The sequence below is a fragment of the Neoarius graeffei genome, chromosome 7, assembly GCF_027579695.1.
Source record: "Neoarius graeffei isolate fNeoGra1 chromosome 7, fNeoGra1.pri, whole genome shotgun sequence".
NCBI classification, from domain to species: Eukaryota; Metazoa; Chordata; class Actinopteri; order Siluriformes; family Ariidae; genus Neoarius; species Neoarius graeffei.
In genome coordinates, this window is record NC_083575.1 from 72,041,065 (window position 1) to 72,061,597 (window position 20,533).

Genomic DNA, 20,533 nt, shown 5'->3' on the forward strand with positions numbered 1-20,533 from the left:
CAGCCGTCTGACGGCGTTCGGATCGATGCTCAGGGCCGTCTTTGTTTACCTCGTCACTGTACTCCCTTTCTCGTCCGCGAGTTTCATGGTCCCACTCACCGCGGCCGAAGAGGGGTAGTGGAGGATCTATCCAAAATATTTTGCATCGACAAAATACACACCGATGTACATCACATTCTAGACAGATGTTTAACGTGCGCCCAGAATAATCCATCTAAACCAGGCGCGGTACATCAGCACCTTCCCATACCTGACACGCCGTTCCAGGAATGGCAGATTGACTTTACTCACATGCCAAAACAGGGCCCCTTTAAGTATCTCTTGGTCATGGTCGACAAATTTTCACGATGGGTGGAGGCTTTCCCTTGCGGGAAAGAAGACGCTCGCACGGCGGTAAACAAATTGACGCAAGAAATCATTCCGCGTTATGGTCTCCCGGTAGGGATAGACTCTGACAAAGGTACGCCGTTCACCTCTAAGGTGACACAAGAACTGTGTAAAGACTTAAAGATCCATTGGCGTTTCCACATCCCGTACCATCCGCAGTCCTCCGGCATTGTGGAGCGCGCAAACAGAACAATCAAGGGTAAGCTGCGTAAAGCCATGCAAGAAACCGGCACTAAAAACTGGGTACAAATTTTGCCTTTAGTTCTCGCTGACATGCGAATGACCGCTCAAGTGGCCCTCGACAACCTGTCTCCGTACGAGCTCGTGATGGGCCGGCCTTTTCCTACACCCTGGCGCAGAGGTATGCAGGCTATAGGAACGAGTGATCTTGATGTACATCTCAGTGAGTACGCCGTGGGTCTCATGCGGGTGTTGGATGAGTACTGGACGAGACTAAATTCCAAAAAGCCTCCCATTCCTGAGGCACCCACTCACCCCTTTGAGGTAGGGGATAAAGTGTTGGTAAAGAAATTCGCTAAATTAGGCACTCCTCTAGAGGAACCACCCTACAGTGAACCCACGGATGTGCTCGCTGTAACTCGAACGGCTGTACTAACTGACCTTTTTCCACAGTGGATTCATGCCAGTCGAATAAAGAAGGCTCCAATGTAATAGAAATCTATATTGTTGATGCTTAACAGGTTTTTGTGTTTCAGAAAGTTGCTGTGACAATAGCTGACGGCCTTTTCAGGGATCCCCTTTCCAGCATCCGGAGTGATCCGGTTTCGGCTGATCTACAAAGAGGGGATGGTCGGTGCGTCCCGCAGACTTCTGAACTGAGGAATCTGGAAGACACGTGAGCCTGGGCTACCTTCAACTATCTACATCCTGTGGACACAGAAAGAACAAAGTCAGTGACCAGTATGACTTTCCTTCTGGTATTGGTCTTAGCGCTTGGAGCAGGGAATCCCGCTCAAGCCAGCCACGAGGACAACGTTTTTTGGCGATTTGCCAATTGGACTGCTAAACAACATACTAATCAGTCTTGTTATGTCTGTCAATACGTTAGAGTCTAAACTGTAGTTATACTCTGTAAACAAAGTATAAAAGAGGGGATTGTAAGATTGTGTGTGTTCTCGTGCATAGCTGTCCTGAGCTTTATGACCCTTTCACACCCTGGTAAACGTGCATAATCGCGAGAACAGACTCTTTTGTTTTCTCTGTACCTTCTAGTTTCGCTGAAACCACCTTCCTGGTTCCTCTTGTTCTAGGGGGTGTATGGTCTGCTCTTTCATGTATAACAAAAACGACTCCTTATCTGGCGAGTTTCACCTTGTCTTGTCACGCAAGCTTCTGATGTATATAAACCCTGCTTTTTCTATGTATCACTGAGCAGTGCTTGAATAAACCAGATTGATTTCATTCGTGTGGTTCGTTTTAGCCCTGCTCCAGAGCGCTCTTATGTCGACGCATCTGAACTAGGACAGACGCAGGTTCTAACAATATCTGATTGGGTGCAGCAGAAATTTCCATAAATTTCTGGTCTTAAATTTCCATGAGCAGAGCTACTATAGATGCTTAACTAAAATAAAGAAAAGAGTCACATGAAATGTAATTTTTTATCATGATAACTATCTGGTACTACTGTGTCGATTCTCTTGTTGAAGAACCAGCATGCTCTGTGCATTTTCTCTCTGCATGGCCAGGTTTCTGCAGTGAAGGAAGATGTCTAGAGGATGGACGAAAGTCAGCAGTGTCAGAAGGGTCAAAATAAGGTTCACCTAGAACAACAGTGAAGTACAGACTGAATGTGGGTGTTCAACTATACTTATAACTATATTCTGGCATGTTTATAACATTTTGGTGGTCACGATGAGCAAATAAGACCTACATAGAAAGGATCCCCTCTGAACACTTTGACCAAGGCAACACAAGGATACTGCAGCAATGACACCAAAGCTGAGAGGGACAGTATGAGACCATACAGCTTTCCAAAGTGTTGGGCAGGAAACCTGTCACAATTCATAACCGATTCAAACTTTCACCTCATTCAATCACCTCCAATACTAATTTTCAGACTGGTTCACCTACGCAATGCTGATGAAAGCAGCATTCCCGCCGTACAGGAAGGATCGAGTCAGGACGTGCAGGATGAACGTGGCGTACTGCAGAGGAAGAACAGATATGGTTGTACACACAGAGAAGAGAAGACACAGCACAGAGGTGAGGAAGAGGGACAGGACAGATGAGCGCAAGTCAGCTTCTTTCTCCGTCTCTCCTTCAAAGCATGGGTGAAAAGAGAAAGAGAGATATTTCAGGGATTCTCTTGTATCTCAGTATAATATCATATTTTAACAAATTCTGTTTTATACTGTATACTGACCTGGCTTCAATGCCTTCCCTTTGTGTCTGTCCATTAACAAGCCATTCCAAGGAGCCCAGAGAATCCCAGTCATCTGAGTGAAGGCAAATGCATTGGTATACCAGCTAACTGTGTGTCGGGGGGAAATAGATGTTTAAATCAAAATGTATGTTTAATGCCATACTGGGAATACCAGGAAATAGCAGTTACCTGTATTCAAAATAAAAAATATACCTGCGAGACTCAGTACAGAAAAACTTGAACCACTATGCAATATAGTTTGTTAAAATATTATACCAGATATGGATACTCTGTTTTGACAGTCTATTTAGTGCTGGAGGGTAGTTCTTCAGTAAAAGAATTACATTCACAGCAAAATGTGGTAACGCTTTAGTTGCACTACTCAAAATAATGGTATTAAAAAAATTTCACACTGTATGGGGCATCTTTTGATCCTAAAAAAGCATAGAAAATTTGGCTATGTTTAAAGGTTGACTGCCTTTCAGATTTTTCAAGTGTGGGTCATATAAAGAATTTTCCCTGACACCCAATTATTTTTGTTTAGTGGACTGAAAGCTACTGAATTCAAATCACAGACTTCCAATTTTATTAGGTTTTTTAAATAGAACAATTAATGAATTTAAGGCCATGTGGCCCTAAATTCCCCGCTATTTTTTCCTGCTTCACCATGACCCAATTCAAGATACTACATAATGCATCATGTGATAAGCTTTCCCTGTTCGCACAAGGCATTGTGGGATACAAATTTGAAAAAGGAGAGAAAGATGGAGGACGTGAGTGAGTGAATGAAATGTGAAAGACCGACTAGAGTAATGAAAAGTGAGAAGGAAAAGATGTTATGTTGCGAAGGAAAGGAAACACAGGACCAAGCTAATAAATATCGGCAGTCAGCGAGCACCTCTGTGTGATCAGGTGTTTGTTTAGAGACAGAACAATGTAACGGTCAGTGCACGGTCAAAGCTAAACCTGTAGATGGCAGTAATGCAACACTGTGGATGCCAGCTGCTGTAAAACCCAAAAGAAGACGAAGGTAAACCTGCGCATGCACACAGATTTCCTCTGTCTGCTTGACTGCGCAAAACAAGTGATTTCATGCACATTATTTGCTCGGGAATAACTTCCCAGCCACAGAATGGCCTGTTTTTTTGTGAGATATTACAGAAATAAACATATATCACAATGGCCAAATTTCAGAGGGAACTAAATTTCACAGATTTTATGAAATTGAAAGGCTGTCTAGCTTTAACTTTGAACGCAAAATCTTTTACAAGGAAAGAAAAGTCAGTAACAGAATTACGTCAGAAAAAGCTGAACTTTCATTTCTTAAAATTCAAACCAAGATTTCTCTGAAGCGACACTGCTATAATTGGGGTGATGATTTTTAAATATGATTTTCAGTACATTTTGCCTTGGATTCAATACTTTAGCAATATCACTGAGCTGACAAGCTAAGGCAAACTTAATTTCATAATTTTGGTCTCTCTGCTGAAGTATTACCCTGGAGTAGGTGCAGCAAAACAAAAACAGCCTGGCTACCATTTCCATTCCACTGTAAACCTATTTAAATGATTTGCTCAGAAATGTATAAACTCTAGCTAGATGACTGGAAGTTCATTAAAATTAAAAAACAGCATTAAAAATGCAGCACTTGTACCATTTTGGCATTGAGTGGAGCATAATTCAACAGAAATCCTTTTAAATCACACTTTAATCACTCTCTATATGCTGTGAACTAAATTTCTATTTGTAATCTACTACAATGTTCTAAATGTGCACCAAGATCCTACTGTACTTATTACAGCGACAAGGGAAATTAGAAAAAAAAAAAAGAACAAGGCAAGTGTATTGTGTTGTACTAACTGCTGGCTCATCACCGACTGTCCCTCGTTTCACCGACACTGTTGTTTGTATGGATATTAGTTTTGCTGATTAAAGCAAAACAACGGTACGTTGCAATGGTAACACTTATGGAAGGCAAAAGGTGTGTATTAGACAGTCATTTATGCAATTCTTATGTTGCTTATGTGTCATGTCTGGGATAAAGTAAGAATGAGAAAGAGCTATATATAGAAAAAATTATATTACATTTTAAGTTAAGATCATGGTATAAATGATAAGACTAGGCAGGAAAGTAAAGCACTTATTCCACCTAATTTAAACCACTAAAAGCATAATCTGAGTCCATAAGCTACATCAACGATGTATGGAAACTTTTTTTTTTGTATTACAGAGCACCACACTATATTTTTAATTTATAGTTACATTTAATGTTGTGGAAAGTCCACAATATACTGTCAGTCATCAGTTATTATTAATGTTACAGGAGCTCATCTCATCTCATTATCTGTAGCCACTTTATCCTGTTCTACAGGGTCGCAAGCAAGCTGGAGCCTATCCCAGCTGACTACGGGCGAAAGGCGGGGTACACCCTGGACAAGTCGCCAGGTCATCACAGGGCTGACACATAGACACAGACAACCATTCACACTCACATTCACACCTACGGTCAATTTAGAGTCACCAGTTAACCTAACCTGCATGTCTTTGGACTGTGGGGGAAACCGGAGCACCCGGAGGAAACCCACGCGGACACGGGGAGAACATGCAAACTCCACACAGAAAGGCCCTCGCCGGCCACGGGGCTCGAACCCGGACCTTCTTGCTGTGAGGCGACAGCGCTAACCACTACACCACCGTGCCGCCGTTACAGGAGCTATAAACATCAAATTCTCTAACTTTCTCTTAAAACTAAGAAAACAAAAAGTATGCTCTTTGTTACTGAGAAAGTAAAAACTGCTCCGTCTTTAGACTTTTGCAGGGATGAAAACAGAAAGTTATAGCTTTATCTCTGACTGACACTGGAGACTCCTTCCAGAAATGTGACAAACATCTTCCAGAAAACACCCTATCAACAACATATACATGCCTTTCTTTGGAAAATACTAACATTTTTAATCCATTTATTACTAGGCTTACATTATACATCCCTGTGAATGAATGCATTAATATACACTTGTGATTTGAATTACAGCTGGCACTAATGTCAGAGCTGCAATTACAGAAATTTAGCACATTTTGACCAATCAGAGTGGAAAATTCAACAGTGCTTGCACTGTCAGAAATAAGGGTACAGTTGGAGTCCATTTCTGTCTCCCAAGGTACAATCTATACTAATGTACCCCCTAGGGCTCATTATTGGACCTCAAGGTAATCATTTGTACTTTTTTAGGGTCAAAAAGGTACATACATGTTCCCAATCTGTTAGGGTTTTGCTGGGATTCAAACCTGGTTCGTTGGTGTGATAATCCAGCAAACCCCCACTAGGCCACCAGGGGGATGACTCAAATGCAGAGGCGTGAGGCGGAAGTAGAAAAAGAATCAAAAGGTTTATTTAAACTATATACACTATATACAGGGCAAAACAAAAGACAAAAAAAAAAACCCAAAGAGTATTATCCAAAAGAAAAGCAAAGTGCAAAAATTCAAAAGCTAAGAAGATCAAAAAACACAGTACAAAGGAAACTGGAGATAAACATAACAGCACAAAGACTCCGTGACAAGAGGACTGAACTCAGGGGTATAAATAGACAAACTAATTAAGGACACAGGTGAAGATAATTAGGCAATTAACACAAACACAAAACACAGGAACAGTGGCGGCCTCTAGAGGCCAAAATAAACACGACATGAAAAGGAAATAACAGCGGCCTCTAGAGGCCAAAACAGTCCTAGTCCTAACAGGACCCCCCCCTCTAGGAGCGTCTCCTGACGTTCCCAGGGCGATCCGGATGGGCCGAATGGAAGTCCCGGCATAGTTCTTTATCAAGGACATCCCGAGCAGGAACCCAGCAGCGCTCCTCAGGACCATAGCCCTCCCAGTCCACCAGATATTGCAACCCGCCGCGGACCCGGCGGGAGTCAAGCAGGCGATTCACAGTGAACACAGTCTGCCCCTGGAAGATGCGGGGGGGTGGGGGGTTCCTAGGGGCAGGGGCATACGTAGACGTCAGTACGGGCCGTAACAGGGAAACATGGAAAGTGGGGTTGATCCTCAGAGTCCGGGGCAACTGGAGCCGGTAGGAGACAGGGTTCACCCTGCGCACCACCTTGAAGGGGCCAATGTAGCGAGGAGCAAGCTTGCGGTTCTCCACCCGCAGTGGAAGGTCCTTAGTGGACAGCCAAACACGCTGCCCAGGGCGGAAAGCGTGTGCAGGTCTTCTATGGCGGTTGGCCTGAGTCTGGTTGGTTCTGGAGGTCTGTATGAGGGTCTTCCTGACCTTGCTCCAGGTCTTGCGACACCGTCTCACATATTGGTTGACCGAGGGCACCCCCGCGTCCTCCTCCTGGTCCGGGAACAGAGGTGGCTGGAACCCGAATTGGCACTGGAATGGCGACAGCTTGGTGGCCGATGACTGCAGGGTGTTGTGGGCGTACTCCGCCCATGGCAGCCAGGTGCTCCACGATGTCGGGTTATCCATAGCCAGGCCTCGCAGGGTGGTTTCCAGGTCCTGGTTGAGCCTCTCCGTCTGACCATTGGACTGTGGGTGAAACCCAGAGGAGAGGCTGGCAGTGGCTCCGATGACCTTGCAGAACCCGTGCCACACTCGGGAGGAGAACTGGGGCCCTCGGTCTGAGACGATGTCCTGTGGAAGACCAAAGACTCGGAAGACATGATTAAACAAAAGTTTCGCAGTTTCAAGAGCAGAGGGGAGTTTGCACAGTGGTATGAAGCGGCAGGCCTTGGAGAATCTGTCAACTAAGACCAAAATGACCGTGTTACCTTGTGACTCAGGGAGACCCGTGATAAAGTCGACTGCCACGTGGGACCAGGGACGCCGGGGAATGGTCAGAGGATGCAGGAGACCCTGGGGACGCTGTCGTGGGTTCTTGGTTCTGGTGCAAACCTCACAGGACAGGACAAATGACCTTACTTCCTTCTCCATGTTAGGCCACCAGAAGCGTCTTTTCAGGAAGTCCAGGGTCCTCCGAGCTCCCGGGTGGGCGGTGAGAGGGGAAGAGTGACCCCACTGGAGAACCTTGGCCCGGGCTTGATGTGGGACGTACAAGAGGCCTGGTGGCCCCGTCCCAGGACCGGGGTCCTGGCGTTGGGCTCGTCGGACAGCCTCCTCAATACCCCAGCGAACAGGGGCCACAATCCGGGACACAGGGATAATAGGCCCGACTTCATTCTCCCTGTTAGTGGCAGAGAACAGTCTGGACAGTGCGTCAGGTTTGGTGTTCTTGGAGCCGGGGCGGTATGAGAGGGTGAAGTCAAACCGACTGAAAAACAGGGCCCACCTAGCCTGTCGAGGGTTCAGTCTCTTGGCTTGCTGGAGGTACTCCAGGTTCTTGTGGTCAGTCCAAACCAGGAATGGATGTTGTGCTCCCTCCAGCCAGTGCCTCCACTCCTCAAGGGCCAGTTTGACCGCTAGCAGTTCTCGATCCCCCACATCGTACCGGGACTCAGCAGGACTCAGGCGGTGGGAGAAGTAAGCGCAGGGGTGCAGCTTTCCTTCCGAACGTTGAGAGAGCACCGCGCCGACACCACTGTCCGAGGCGTCCACCTCCACGATGAATGGTTGGGAGGTGTCCGGGAGAACCAGAATGGGTGCCGTGCAGAAGCGGTCCTTGAGGTCTTTGAACGCCTTTTCTGCCTGAGGAGACCAGCCATAAGATCCACCTGTCCCTTTGGTGAGGTCTGACATGGGTGCTGCCACAGAACTGAAGTTCCTGATGAACTTGCGGTAGAAGTTAGCGAATCCTAAGAACCGCTGAACCTCCTTAACGGACTTGGGAGTAGGCCAATCCCGGACGGCCAGGGTCTTGGCAGGGTCCATTTGGAGTTGGCCTGTCCGTACAATAAATCCCAGAAAGGAGACCTTGGGAACATGAAATTCGCATTTCTGGGCCTTGGCGAACAGATTGTTCTGTAGCAGCCTCTGGAGAACCTGGCGGACATGGTGGCGGTGCTCCTGCACGGTCTTGGAAAAGATAAGGATGTCGTCGAGGTAGACAAAAACGTATAGGTTAATCATGTCCCTTAAGACGTCGTTGATTAGGGCCTGAAAAACAGCTGGTGCGTTGGTGAGTCCGAAGGGCATCACCTGGTATTCGTAGTGCCCAGACGGGGTGTTAAAGGCAGTCTTCCACTCGTCTCCCTGTCGGATACGGATGAGGTGGTATGCGTTCCGTAGGTCCAACTTGGTGAAGACGGTGGCGCCTTGGAGCAGGTCGAAAGCTGTGGACATCAGCGGAAGGGGATATCGGTTGCGCACAGTGATCTTATTCAGGCCCCTGTAATCAATACATGGTCGGAGCCCCCCATCCTTCTTGCCGACAAAGAAGAAGCCGGCTCCAGCAGGTGAAGTGGAGGGTCGAATAAACCCAGAGACCAGGGCATCTTTGAGGTATTCCTCCATGGCCTTGCGTTCTGGCTGAGAGAGTGAAAACAGTCTGCCACGAGGAGGGGTAGTCCCAGGGAGCAAGTCGATGGCACAGTCGTAGGCCCGGTGCGGAGGAAGAACGGCGGCCCTGCTCTTGCTGAATACCTCCTTGAGATCCCAGTACTCTGTGGGAACTTGAGATAACTCGGTGAGATCAGGGGGCTCGGCAGGAGACACAGGAGAGCTAGAGAGCAGACAAGAGGCATGGCATGCAGGGCCCCATTCCACAACCTGGCTTGTTACCCAGTCTATGCGAGGGTTGTGGCGAGTAAGCCAAGGAAGGCCTAGAATAACTGGGAACTCAGGTGAAGGAATCAGGTGCAGGGATATTTCTTCCTTGTGACCTTGAGACTGGAGGAAAACAGGAGAAGTAACTTGGGTGACTCTTCCATCACCTAACGCTTGGCCATCGAGGGCAGACACAGACAGTGGGACTTCAAGAGGTGCAGTCGGAATATTGATGCTTTGGGCGAAGTGAATATCCATAAAGTTCCCAGCCGCCCCTGAGTCTATCAAAGCTTGACAAGAGTGGACAGACTCACCCCAGGAGATGGAGACCGGGATGTAGATTCCTTGGCCAGGGAGTCCGGGAGAGAGGGTAGGCCCCGTCACAACCCTCCCTCGGCTGGACGGGGCGGTCCTTTTCCCAAGAGTTCGGGACATGATGCTCGGAAGTGACCAGGCTTGCCACAGTAGATGCAGCACTTGTCCCTCCTTCTGCGCTCCCTCTCAGATGCGGAGAGGCGAGTACGACCCACTTGCATGGGTTCTGGACAGTCACTGAAGGAGGTAGACGGTCTCCAGGTAGAGGTAGGGAGGCTGGGGGGGCTCAAGGCTTGGTGGCGTTCTCTCATCCTGTTGTCCAGACGAATAGCATGCGAGATGAGGGTTTCGAGGTCACTTGGGCATCCAATAGAGGCCAGACCATCCTTGATGGGGTCAGACAGACCATGGTGGAAGGCTGACACCAGGGCAGTCTCGTTCCATCCACTTACTGCTGCGAGTGTTCGGAACGAGATGGCGTAATCTGCGACGCTTCCTCCTTGCCGGATGGACATGAGCTTTCGGGCTGCGTCGGTACTGATGTCTGCCTGATCGAAGACCCGAAGCATCTCTTCAGAAAACAGCTGGAAATCAAAGCACTCAGGTCCCTGTCTTTGCCAGATAGCAGTAGCCCAGGCTCGCGCCTTACCAGCTAATAAGGTGATCACAAAGGCAATCTTGCGGCGATCCGTAGTGTAGGTGGTAGGCTGAAGCTCAAAGGTGAGTTGACACTGGGTAAGGAACTCTCGGCACTCACTGTGCTTGCCGTCATACCTCTGTGGTGCAGGAAGGCTGGGTTCGCGAGGTGAAGAAGGCAGCATTGCAGGAGGCACTGGAGCAGGAGTGGGAGCTGGATCAGGAGCAGGAACTGGATCAGGAGCAGGAGATGCAGGCAGAGATGTCAGCTGTGCCAGGGTTTTCCCAATTTGCTGAAGCAGTTCCTCGTGGCGAGCGAGGGCCTCACGTTGGCTGGTGAGCGTACGTCCATGAGCGTCCATGGTCGCTCCGAAGCGTGTCAAAGCTGCCATAATTCCCTGAAGGTTGGCCGGGTAGACAGTTGAAGCAGCCTCTGCTGAGTCGGTCATGACGGAGTCTTTCTGTTAGGGTTTTGCTGGGATTCAAACCTGGTTCGTTGGTGTGATAATCCAGCAAACCCCCACTAGGCCACCAGGGGGATGACTCAAATGCAGAGGCGTGAGGCGGAAGTAGAAAAAGAATCAAAAGGTTTATTTAAACTATATACACTATATACAGGGCAAAACAAAAGACAAAAAAAAAAACCCAAAGAGTATTATCCAAAAGAAAAGCAAAGTGCAAAAATTCAAAAGCTAAGAAGATCAAAAAACACAGTACAAAGGAAACTGGAGATAAACATAACAGCACAAAGACTCCGTGACAAGAGGACTGAACTCAGGGGTATAAATAGACAAACTAATTAAGGACACAGGTGAAGATAATTAGGCAATTAACACAAACACAAAACACAGGAACAGTGGCGGCCTCTAGAGGCCAAAATAAACACGACATGAAAAGGAAATAACAGCGGCCTCTAGAGGCCAAAACAGTCCTAGTCCTAACACAATCAGTATATAAAGGGTACAAATAAGCAAATAAGTACCTTAGTTGGTACTGCTGCAGTGACACGCCGGTGTACCCTTAAAGGTACAATAATGGACTTTATTTTCTGAAAGTGTTGATATAGCATAGTTTAAATACAAAATAGTGTTCTTTTACAATTCTTCGCCGAAGGTAAATGAAAGTCGGTGAATAATAATTGAGACGAAGTCGAGGTTACTATTCACTGATATTCACTGAGCCTGAGGCAGATAACTGTTTTAGTATAAATACACAGGTGATTATTTTAAAAAAGTATTTAAAAAAAACTCATTTATTTCAAACTTCAAAATTGGCATACAAATGTAATAAAGGCACAGACTTATCTATGCCAAATCAAATCCTTTGTTTTGAAACAAATAAAATAAATCACAATTCCACCTTACCTTTGAATAGTTTTAGACCAAACTTTGTAGCATCTTTAGTGCTTTTAGGAACGGCATTTTCTTTCATCATTTGTAATTCTTCCTCACTTACTGTGACGAAGAGATTGGCCGCCATTTTGCCGAGTCGCTCGAGGTGATTGGTCGAGAAATTCAGACTATTTCTCGATAATCAGCATGTGCGATTTTCTATAATTACCTCCGTATTTATACTAAATAGCTTTAGGGCTATTTACCAATGGCTGGGTCTTGGTTTGCCAGTCGGTTCAACATTGGGTTCAGTGTTCCAATGAAAAGATAATGACGCAGCTGCATAACTGAAAGCCATATCAGATGCCAGAGAAAGAACCAGGACCGAACACAGCTCTTAAAGCTTTTGTCTGGAGAAAGAGGGAGTGCAAGAGTGAGATTTATGATAAAGTGAGAGAGTGAGAGAGAGAGAGAGAGAGAGAGAGAGAGAGAGAGAACAAGAAAATAGTAGGTAAGTAGGTTGTCTCAAAAAAGATGTCTTGTGAAAAAGGCCTTCCATTTTCAAACAAAAAAAAAGTAAGATTGTCCCTCAAGGACTGAAACAGTGAACAATACCTTTGCTTAAGATGTCCTTTACTTGAGAGGAGTCATCCGTCTTTAGTGATTCACTGTCTCTGCTTCTGTCTTGTCCTGCTTTATTTGGTGTGTACTTCAATTTCTGCTTGATCTCATATTCTTCAGCAGTGTAACTCTTTGATTTCCAACAGCTTACCCTGTACCATGGGCCAAAATAAAAAGCAGTTTGTAGGCATAAACAATCTAAATGTTGCTTAGAGGTTATTTGAAAAATAAGTTAGAGATTTTTACCCATAAGTGTAACTCTCAGGGATTGGAGAAGGGATGTGTGATTTGGGTAAAAGGAAGAGAGTTCGCAGTACATGAATGATATCACAGGCAGACAGGAAGAGGAAAGAGGTCTGAAGAGAAATCCCTTTCTCATACAGGATCTTCGTGAAACAAAAAATTGTAGATGTTTATGAAATTCACTCACAGGTAACACATCATTAAATAGTCAAAATAATAATAAAAAAATACAATGCAAACAGACAAATGACAAACATTGAGAATATAATGATAATTGTGTTTTTTAAAGTTGATCTGTGAAATGTTTAGCAATTCAGTCTGGTACTTACTTTGAGAATGAGGAAAATTACAGACGAGGAGTCAAAAGCACCGTTATAAAGAGTAATGACAGTCGAGCGATGAGTGGCACAAAGGTTTCCCACCTGGTGAGGTAAATTTAAAGAAATAAAGCATTTTTTTATATAAATAAGGGCACACAGTGTAAAGTATGAGGTAGAATATGAGACTAGTAGCTCACTAACAAAAAGACCCATCTAATCATTAATGTGGTGAAGCTTTCTGTAAGGAGAGGTTTAAGTTTTCTACCACATGAATGCCTTCAGAATAGAAGACTTTGTGCTTTCTAGTTTCTCTGTAACATACAAAATTGTGGGGTTTTATTGTCTTATTAACCTCAAGAGAGAGAAAATAAACAGAAGCTGGTGAGGGACAGTGTTGTGCAAGTTCACACTTTTTTTGAACTAGTTCAAGTTCAGTTCAAACATGTTAAAAATGAACTGGTCATGTTCATAGTTCACAGTTTTAATTCTGAACTAGTTCAAAGTTCAGTTCATTTTACTTTTAGGCGGGATATGAAAATAAAGACTAAAATCATATGCTACATTCTAGCTCAAAACTACTCACATATTATAGATATTATATTCTTGTTAGGACTAGGACTGTTTTGGCCTCTAGAGGCCGCTGTTATTTCCTTTTCGTGTCATGTTTATTTTGGCCTCTAGAGGCCGCCACTGTTCCTGTGTTTTGTGTTGTGTTAATTGCCTGTTTAGTCCTGATTATCTTCACCTGTGTTCAATTTAGTTTGTGTATTTATACCCCCTGAGTTCAGTCCTCTTGTCACGGAGTCTTTGTGCTGTTATGTTTATCAGTTTCCTCTGTACTGTGTTCTTTGTTTTGCACTTTGCTTTTCTTTTGGATTATACTCTTTGGTTTTTTTTGTTTTGCCCTGGATTGTATATAGTGTATATAGTATAAATAAATCTTTTGATACTTTTTCTACTTCCGCCTCACGCCTCTGCATTTGAGTCATCCCCCTGGTGGCCTAGTGGGGGTTTGCTGGATTATCACACCAACGAGCCAGGTTTGAATACCCTAACAATTCTGTCACACAAAATGGAAGTTATTGTACATACTATATATGGAAAAAGGACAAAATATTTTGATTTCTTCACTGACTCAACCACTGCACCAAAACGTTACACGTGACTTCAAATAAATGCTTTCAGTTTCAACTAACAGTAACTTCTAATAAACGACAACTATGGCCCTTTTCCACTACCCTTTTTCAGCTCACTTCAGCCCAACACGGCTCGCGTTTCGACTACCAAAAACCAGCACGACTCAGCTCGTTTCAGCCCTGCTTAGCCCCTAAAACTCGCACCATTTTGGAGTGGGGCTGAAGCGAGCCAAACCGAGTCGAGTGAGGCTGGGGCGTGAGCAGACACTCCCCTGTGCACTGATTGGTGAGGAGTGTCCTCACATGCCCACACACGCCCCGCGAGCGCGCTGGGATCTGTAAACACCGCAAACCCGGAAGAAGAAGAATTACGAATTACGAGAATTTCTGGAGCCTTATGCGCCTCGCCTCATCTATACGCTCTTGCCAGTATCTGTCCGCGTTGTCGGTGACAACAAGCCACAGCACCAAGACCAGCAACACTAACGACTCCATGTTTATTGTTTACTATTCGGGTCATGAGACTACCGCTTAAAAGCTCACTGATGTCACTGTTTGCGCTGCTTAACGACATCACGTGACGTCCACCCACTTTCGCTAACTCCACCCAATGTGTCCACCCACTTCCAGCCAGCACGGTTCAGCGCGGTTGTAGTCGAAATGCAACTCCAACAGCCCCGCTCAGCCCGACTCAGCCGCGTTTGTAGTGGAAAAGCGGCACTAGACTTCCTCATAAATGTGTGTGTTTCTAAAAAGATGACTGCCAATATGCATATACACTGAAGGGGTGCTATTTTAAGATCCATATCAACAGCATTGACCATATCAACCATATTGATCAGACAGAGGGATGCATGCTCAAGGCTCAAGGGCTTTTTATTTCTCAAAATACAAAACAGGAAAACTTCAGATAGCCTCATTCTTCAGTACACATCTGTGTATGCACACTTTGCACACAATAATCAAATTTCTAAAATTATTTGGCATTGTACTCAAAAGTCTGACAATATTTCAGGCCCAACTGTTTCCATCTTCTATGCTTTAAAGTGCAACACCTCATTTAAGTTGCAGAAACAGTATGAACATATTTTAAAGATGAAATAACACGGTGACTAAATGATGAAAGAAATGTATAAAATATATCCTTCATTTGTGGTGTTTAGGAAAGAGGGACTATGTAACAGATGTCAGAGATGAACTGTTAAACACAAACTGCTAACACACACACACACACACCAAGATGAACTGCTAGCACACACACATTGAAATGATGCAGTAAGTAAGACGCAGTTCACGGAGTAGGCCTAGTTCAGTCCAAAGAGTTTTTGTTGGCATTTAACAGTAACTGCTTTTCAAAGTTGGCATCTCCCAATCTAAGGTTTTTACCGTCTGAGTCTTTGTGTGAAATTGTGTAAAATTGCTGTAAATAACCATGAGGAGAATCCATCTCATCTGTGTTCTCTGTGCCGCTACTTGAACTTTCACTGGCCATGTTGCTGTGAGTGTGCGCCGGCTGTGGTGTGCGCGCTGTCTGCTGCCTGTAGCTAGGGAACGCTGGGTTACGCCTACTCTGCTCTGCTGCATCATGGGTAACGTAGTATGGAGCCAAATCATAGAGCCATCCACTATCTCCGGCTTCACACTATGTTATCCATGATGCATTGCACACACGCGGCACCTCAGGGCAGTGAGTGACAACAACATCAGACTGACAGTGAAGTAGTAGAACGTAAAATATCTTGCAAGTAGACGTGCCACTCGATTCATCAGGTTTCATGTTTCGTTCGTCTTCATGTTTGTCGTTCATGTCGCCAGGGCCGCTGACAGCTTTGGCTGGGCCCGGGACAAAATGCTCTGAATGGGCCCCCCCCCGGGCCAACCCACACACACACACACACCTCTCTTATCCCAGTCTCTACTCACTCCAACCCTTAAATGACAGGTATTCAAAAACCATTCAACCGGTCAACAACCATTTCATTTCAGCATTTCAACATTTTTACAATTTTAACATTTTAACATTTCCTTAGTCTGCAACTATTCAGGTGCGAAATGCAACGCGCCAGACTTTTGTTGTGCGTGCGTGCGTACTGTCCAGTGTGAAAAGCAGAGAAGAACACACCGCTCGAGAAACGGCGGGATATGATTGCGGGCTAATGTGAATATTCTTAGCTTCAATCAGATATATGAAACACAATGTTATTAAGCCGTTGTGGTTATGAAATGATTCAATGCCCTGTGCGTTTGATATGGTGTTCAGTGTGACTTGCTCTCCCCTCGTTTGTAACATGAATTGCGTGCCGCGCATGCCTTGGTTGGGGTTACTTTACGGGGCTGGAAAAAGTTGGCTGTGTCTTACCTGGCTCAGCTGCCCCACTGCCTTTGCTAGTACCTGCTGCATCATCCGAATCTTTTTTAAAATATTTATGCAGTGAGCCCCTGAGTCTCTTGGTTTCTTCCTTTCTTTTTCTCTTTTCTTTTCTTTTCTTTTCTGTGCTCCTGACTTGTGCATGTTGGCAAATGGCATGCACGCTGATTGTGATCGAACGATGTCGTTTTTTTCCCCTTAATCAAAGAGTCAGACCAAACCATTTTTGCATTAGGGGTGGTAGGGGGTTCTTGACGCCTTTTTCAAAGACAATAAAGGCAAAAGATCTAGAAATCATTTATTGAATGCAAATATAGCACATTTCTCCCCCAAATCAACACATTTTGAAATGAAATAAAATAATCGCAACTTCATGAGAGCCCAGTTCTGGGCCCTCCCCATTCCTGGGCCCGGGACAACATACCCGTTTGTCCCCCCCTGTCGGCGGGCCTGCATGTCGCATAATTTGAACGAATTCATGTTCAAGTTCTTTCATTACAGAGTTGTTGCGTTCAGTTCAAAGTTCATGGAAAAACGAGCGTGTTCAGTGAACGCGTTCTTTTGAACGCATTCATGCACAACACTAATGAGGGAGCAATGGTTTTTATTCTATTCACATTCACTGGATATGAGCAATCGCGCACTCTGGTTGGCTACTCTATGACTAGGATATCAGCTTATATATCGTGAGTAGAGAAAAACAAAATGGCGGAGTGTATTGCTGAACCAACCAAGGATGAAATACAAACTACTCGAAAACAAAACCCCCCAAAAATACAAAAAAGCAATAAAATATGGAATAAAAGTATTTGATGGTAAGAACGTATCTTTTTTGCAAGAATTATCATCATATTTTTCACAAATTGCTACTGTAATTTTGCCAGTTTGTTTACATTCTAAGTGGAAATGATTTTTTGTATGTCAGTCAATAACAGCATTGAGAGCGCCAGCTTGAAACAGCCTCCAAACATGGCCACTCTAAACTACAACTTCCAAGAATCACAGCTCCCCCTGTCTCCTGCATATTAATTACACCTGTCTCATTTCCTTGTCAATTAGCGCCGCTACTTAAACCCCTCTCTCACTCACCCTAGTTGCAAAGTATTGCTCAGTGTTTCTCTCCTGTCGTACTGAGCCGTTTACTTTCTGCCTGTCCTCTTATCTCGATTTTGTTTACATTATCCTCGACCTCATCTTCTCGCCTAGCCCACGCTGTTCTGTCTGCCGATCAACTGATCCCTGCCCATTTCTCTGACCACAATTCTCGTCCTCTGATTTGGCTTCATTTCCAGTTTGCTTCAACCGCTCTCCCCTGCGCCTGCATCCGTAACTGTCTGCACCCTGACAGTATTAAGTTTTTATTTATCAAATTTGCAAAGAAAAAAAATGCTCTGTTTCTCAAAATCCAGTGAATGTGGATATAATAAAACAATTATTCCACTCAATCTCATCATACATGGCTTATAGCCGACTTGATTTCGTGGAATAATTGTTAAATAGCTGCTACTGTATAACACAAGACATAACAGGAACTAACCTGTTTTGTGGTTGTTCCACAAAATTAAACTCCCTAAAACTAAAAAATAAAAATTATGATGTGCTGCTCTTTAAATAATTAAAGGTCCCATGGCATGAAATTTTCACTTTCTGAGGTTTTTTAACGTTAAAATGAGTTCCTCTGACCTTCTTAAGTCACCCCAGTGGCTAGAAATTTCATAATGTGTAAACCAAACTATGCCCAACATTTGAGAATGGCGCGTCAAAACGGCGCGTTGAGAAGCTCTTCCCTTGCCGACGTCAGCAAGGGAGATGATCCCCATGCCCCCCCCCCCGGATTCCCACCCACCGTATGGATTGCCCGCCCAACTCAAAAGTTGCTGTTTGTCCTACCAAGCCTACTGCGCATGCGCAGAACACATGACTACATTTTGTAGTGAGGAGCCCATAGAAGACACAACATGGAAATTGCACTGTACATGGATGTGACAACACAGAAAGGAGTCTGTTTTTATTGCCGACGGGAGAGCCCCTGAAGACGCAGTGGCTTAATTTTATTTACTTCAATAATACACCGTCGAGTCTACCTAAGACGGTGTATGTTTGTCAGAAGCATTTTCCTGAGGAATTTTTCCACAACTTGGAACAGTACAGGGCAGGTTTTGCACATCAACTGTCACTGAAGCCTGGGTCCGTACTAAGCATCCCTGCCGCATCAGCCACAAACACCGAACAAGTAAGTGTATAACTGTTAAGTCGTTTTGCCGTGTTTTAAAATCGGTGCATTTGCAATGGCTACATTAGCTGTGCAGCTAACCGCTTCCTGCAGTTAGCCAGGTACTCTGCGCTACCTCTGTTATAATAGCCAATCAAAACAGTTTTTACAAAGACACCCACATTCTTTTTTTTAAGTCACTCGTTCATTTTATTTGTTTGTTTGTTCAGTAAAAACCCAAACATTTGTTAAATTTATTTTATTTCCTCGCGTCGCACCTTAATGACGTCAGCGCGCGGTATTTAAAACTGCTCAGTTTTACCATGGGCCTCAGACTGAAAAAAACCCGAAAAAGTCCCAGTTTTACCATGGGCTTGAGTTGTACCATTTTTTTAGACAGGGTGGACGGACCAGGGCATTCGCCCGCCTGGCCGTGCCCGACGAGGAGCACTCTCGGTCGGCTTGGGAGGCAGACGGCAGCCCCTCCCCCTCCCCCCATGACACGCCCCCACCGTCTACCCTTCCCCGCCTCCTGCTTCTCATTAGCAAAACGACGCACTGGGAAAAGCGCTGAAATGGGGCTTTCTCCCAGGAGGCTATATCTACGTTCCGAGGGTTCATTTCGAGAAAGGCTGCGGAGATAACATCCGGAAGCCTCCACGAGCCCGTTTAAAGCATCAACAAACCACCATGCCATGGGCCCTTTAATAAATGGCAATTTGCTGCAGTAAAAGAGGAATAAAATATTTCATATGCATGTGCTGTTTTAGAAAAATAATTTACTTCAGGGTGGAAATAGCCTACTGCTTTGTTGATTATTTTCCTTTAACAGCACTTCCCATATTTTAATCCTTATCCATATTAGTTACATTTAAAGACAGAGTTTAGCTAAAATTTGTGCACAATGTCCCTCATCCTAAAATGTCAACCAATTCAGGTTCAGCATCCAAATTTTTCCTCCATAGTTTTGCCCTTAAATCATTACACTAATGCTGCTAATAAGTAAGATAAGCTTTTAATTTACAGCTTAGTATTGCGCAACCTCCATGCAGAAACTGCACTGTACATCTCATCTCATTATCTCTAGCCGCTTTATCCTTCTACAGGGTCGCAGGCAAGCTGGAGCCTATCCCAGCTGACTACGGGCGAAAGGTGGGGTACACCCTGGACAAGTCGCCAGGTCATCACAGGGCTGACACATAGACACAGACAACCATTCACACTCACATTCACACCTACGGTCAATTTAGAGTCACCAGTTAACCTAACCTGCATGTCTTTGGACTGTGGGGGAAACCGGAGCACCCGGAGGAAACCCACACGGACACGGGGAGAACATGCAAACTCCGCACAGAAAGGCCCTCGCCGGCCCCAGGGCTCGAACCCAGGACCTTCTTGCTGTGAGGCGACAGCGCTAACCACTACACCACCGTGCCACCCTGCACTGTACATATGCCTGAAATTACTACGAGTTGTCATGGTAATCTCAGAGACGTACTGTATATGGTTTCTGATATCACATAGCTGAAGACAGCAGTAATGGCCATCTTGAAGTCAGAATCACTTTTCTTCCTCAGCACAGTTTGGTATCACACTCAGCAAGTATCAGACTGAGGGAGGGGGTGTGGCAAAAAGTTGTAAGCTAGCAATGATTTGGATGACATAATACATGCAGATATATTTGTATTTATTCTATCCACATTCACTGGATATGAGCAATCGCACAGTCTGATTAGCTACTCTACTACTAGGATATCAGCTCATATACCATGAGTAGAGAAAAACAAAATGGCAGCACGTGTTGCTGAACCAACTGAGGATGAAATAAAAACTCTACTCGAAAACAAAAACCCAAACAAGACAAAAAAAAAACAAAATATGGAATAAAAGCATTTGATGGTAAGAACATT

General features: G+C 44.9%; 1 protein-coding gene across 1 annotated transcript in view; it reads right to left on the reverse strand.

Moving 5' to 3' along the window:
• Positions 1–1,673: 1,673 nt before the first annotated feature.
• Positions 1,674–20,533, reverse strand: part of slc43a3a (solute carrier family 43 member 3a) — a 60,572-nt gene continuing 41,712 nt past the window's right edge. The window contains exons 5-12 of the mRNA XM_060926358.1: positions 12,917–13,009; positions 12,591–12,730; positions 12,339–12,496; positions 11,990–12,133; positions 2,771–2,878; positions 2,479–2,665; positions 2,279–2,399; positions 1,674–2,168 (exon numbers count right to left, since the gene is read on the reverse strand). Coding sequence (XP_060782341.1) covers positions 2,019–2,168; positions 2,279–2,399; positions 2,479–2,665; positions 2,771–2,878; positions 11,990–12,133; positions 12,339–12,496; positions 12,591–12,730; positions 12,917–13,009 — 1,101 coding nt within the window. The 3' untranslated portion in view covers positions 1,674–2,018. The remainder of the gene's footprint in view (positions 2,169–2,278; positions 2,400–2,478; positions 2,666–2,770; positions 2,879–11,989; positions 12,134–12,338; positions 12,497–12,590; positions 12,731–12,916; positions 13,010–20,533) is intronic.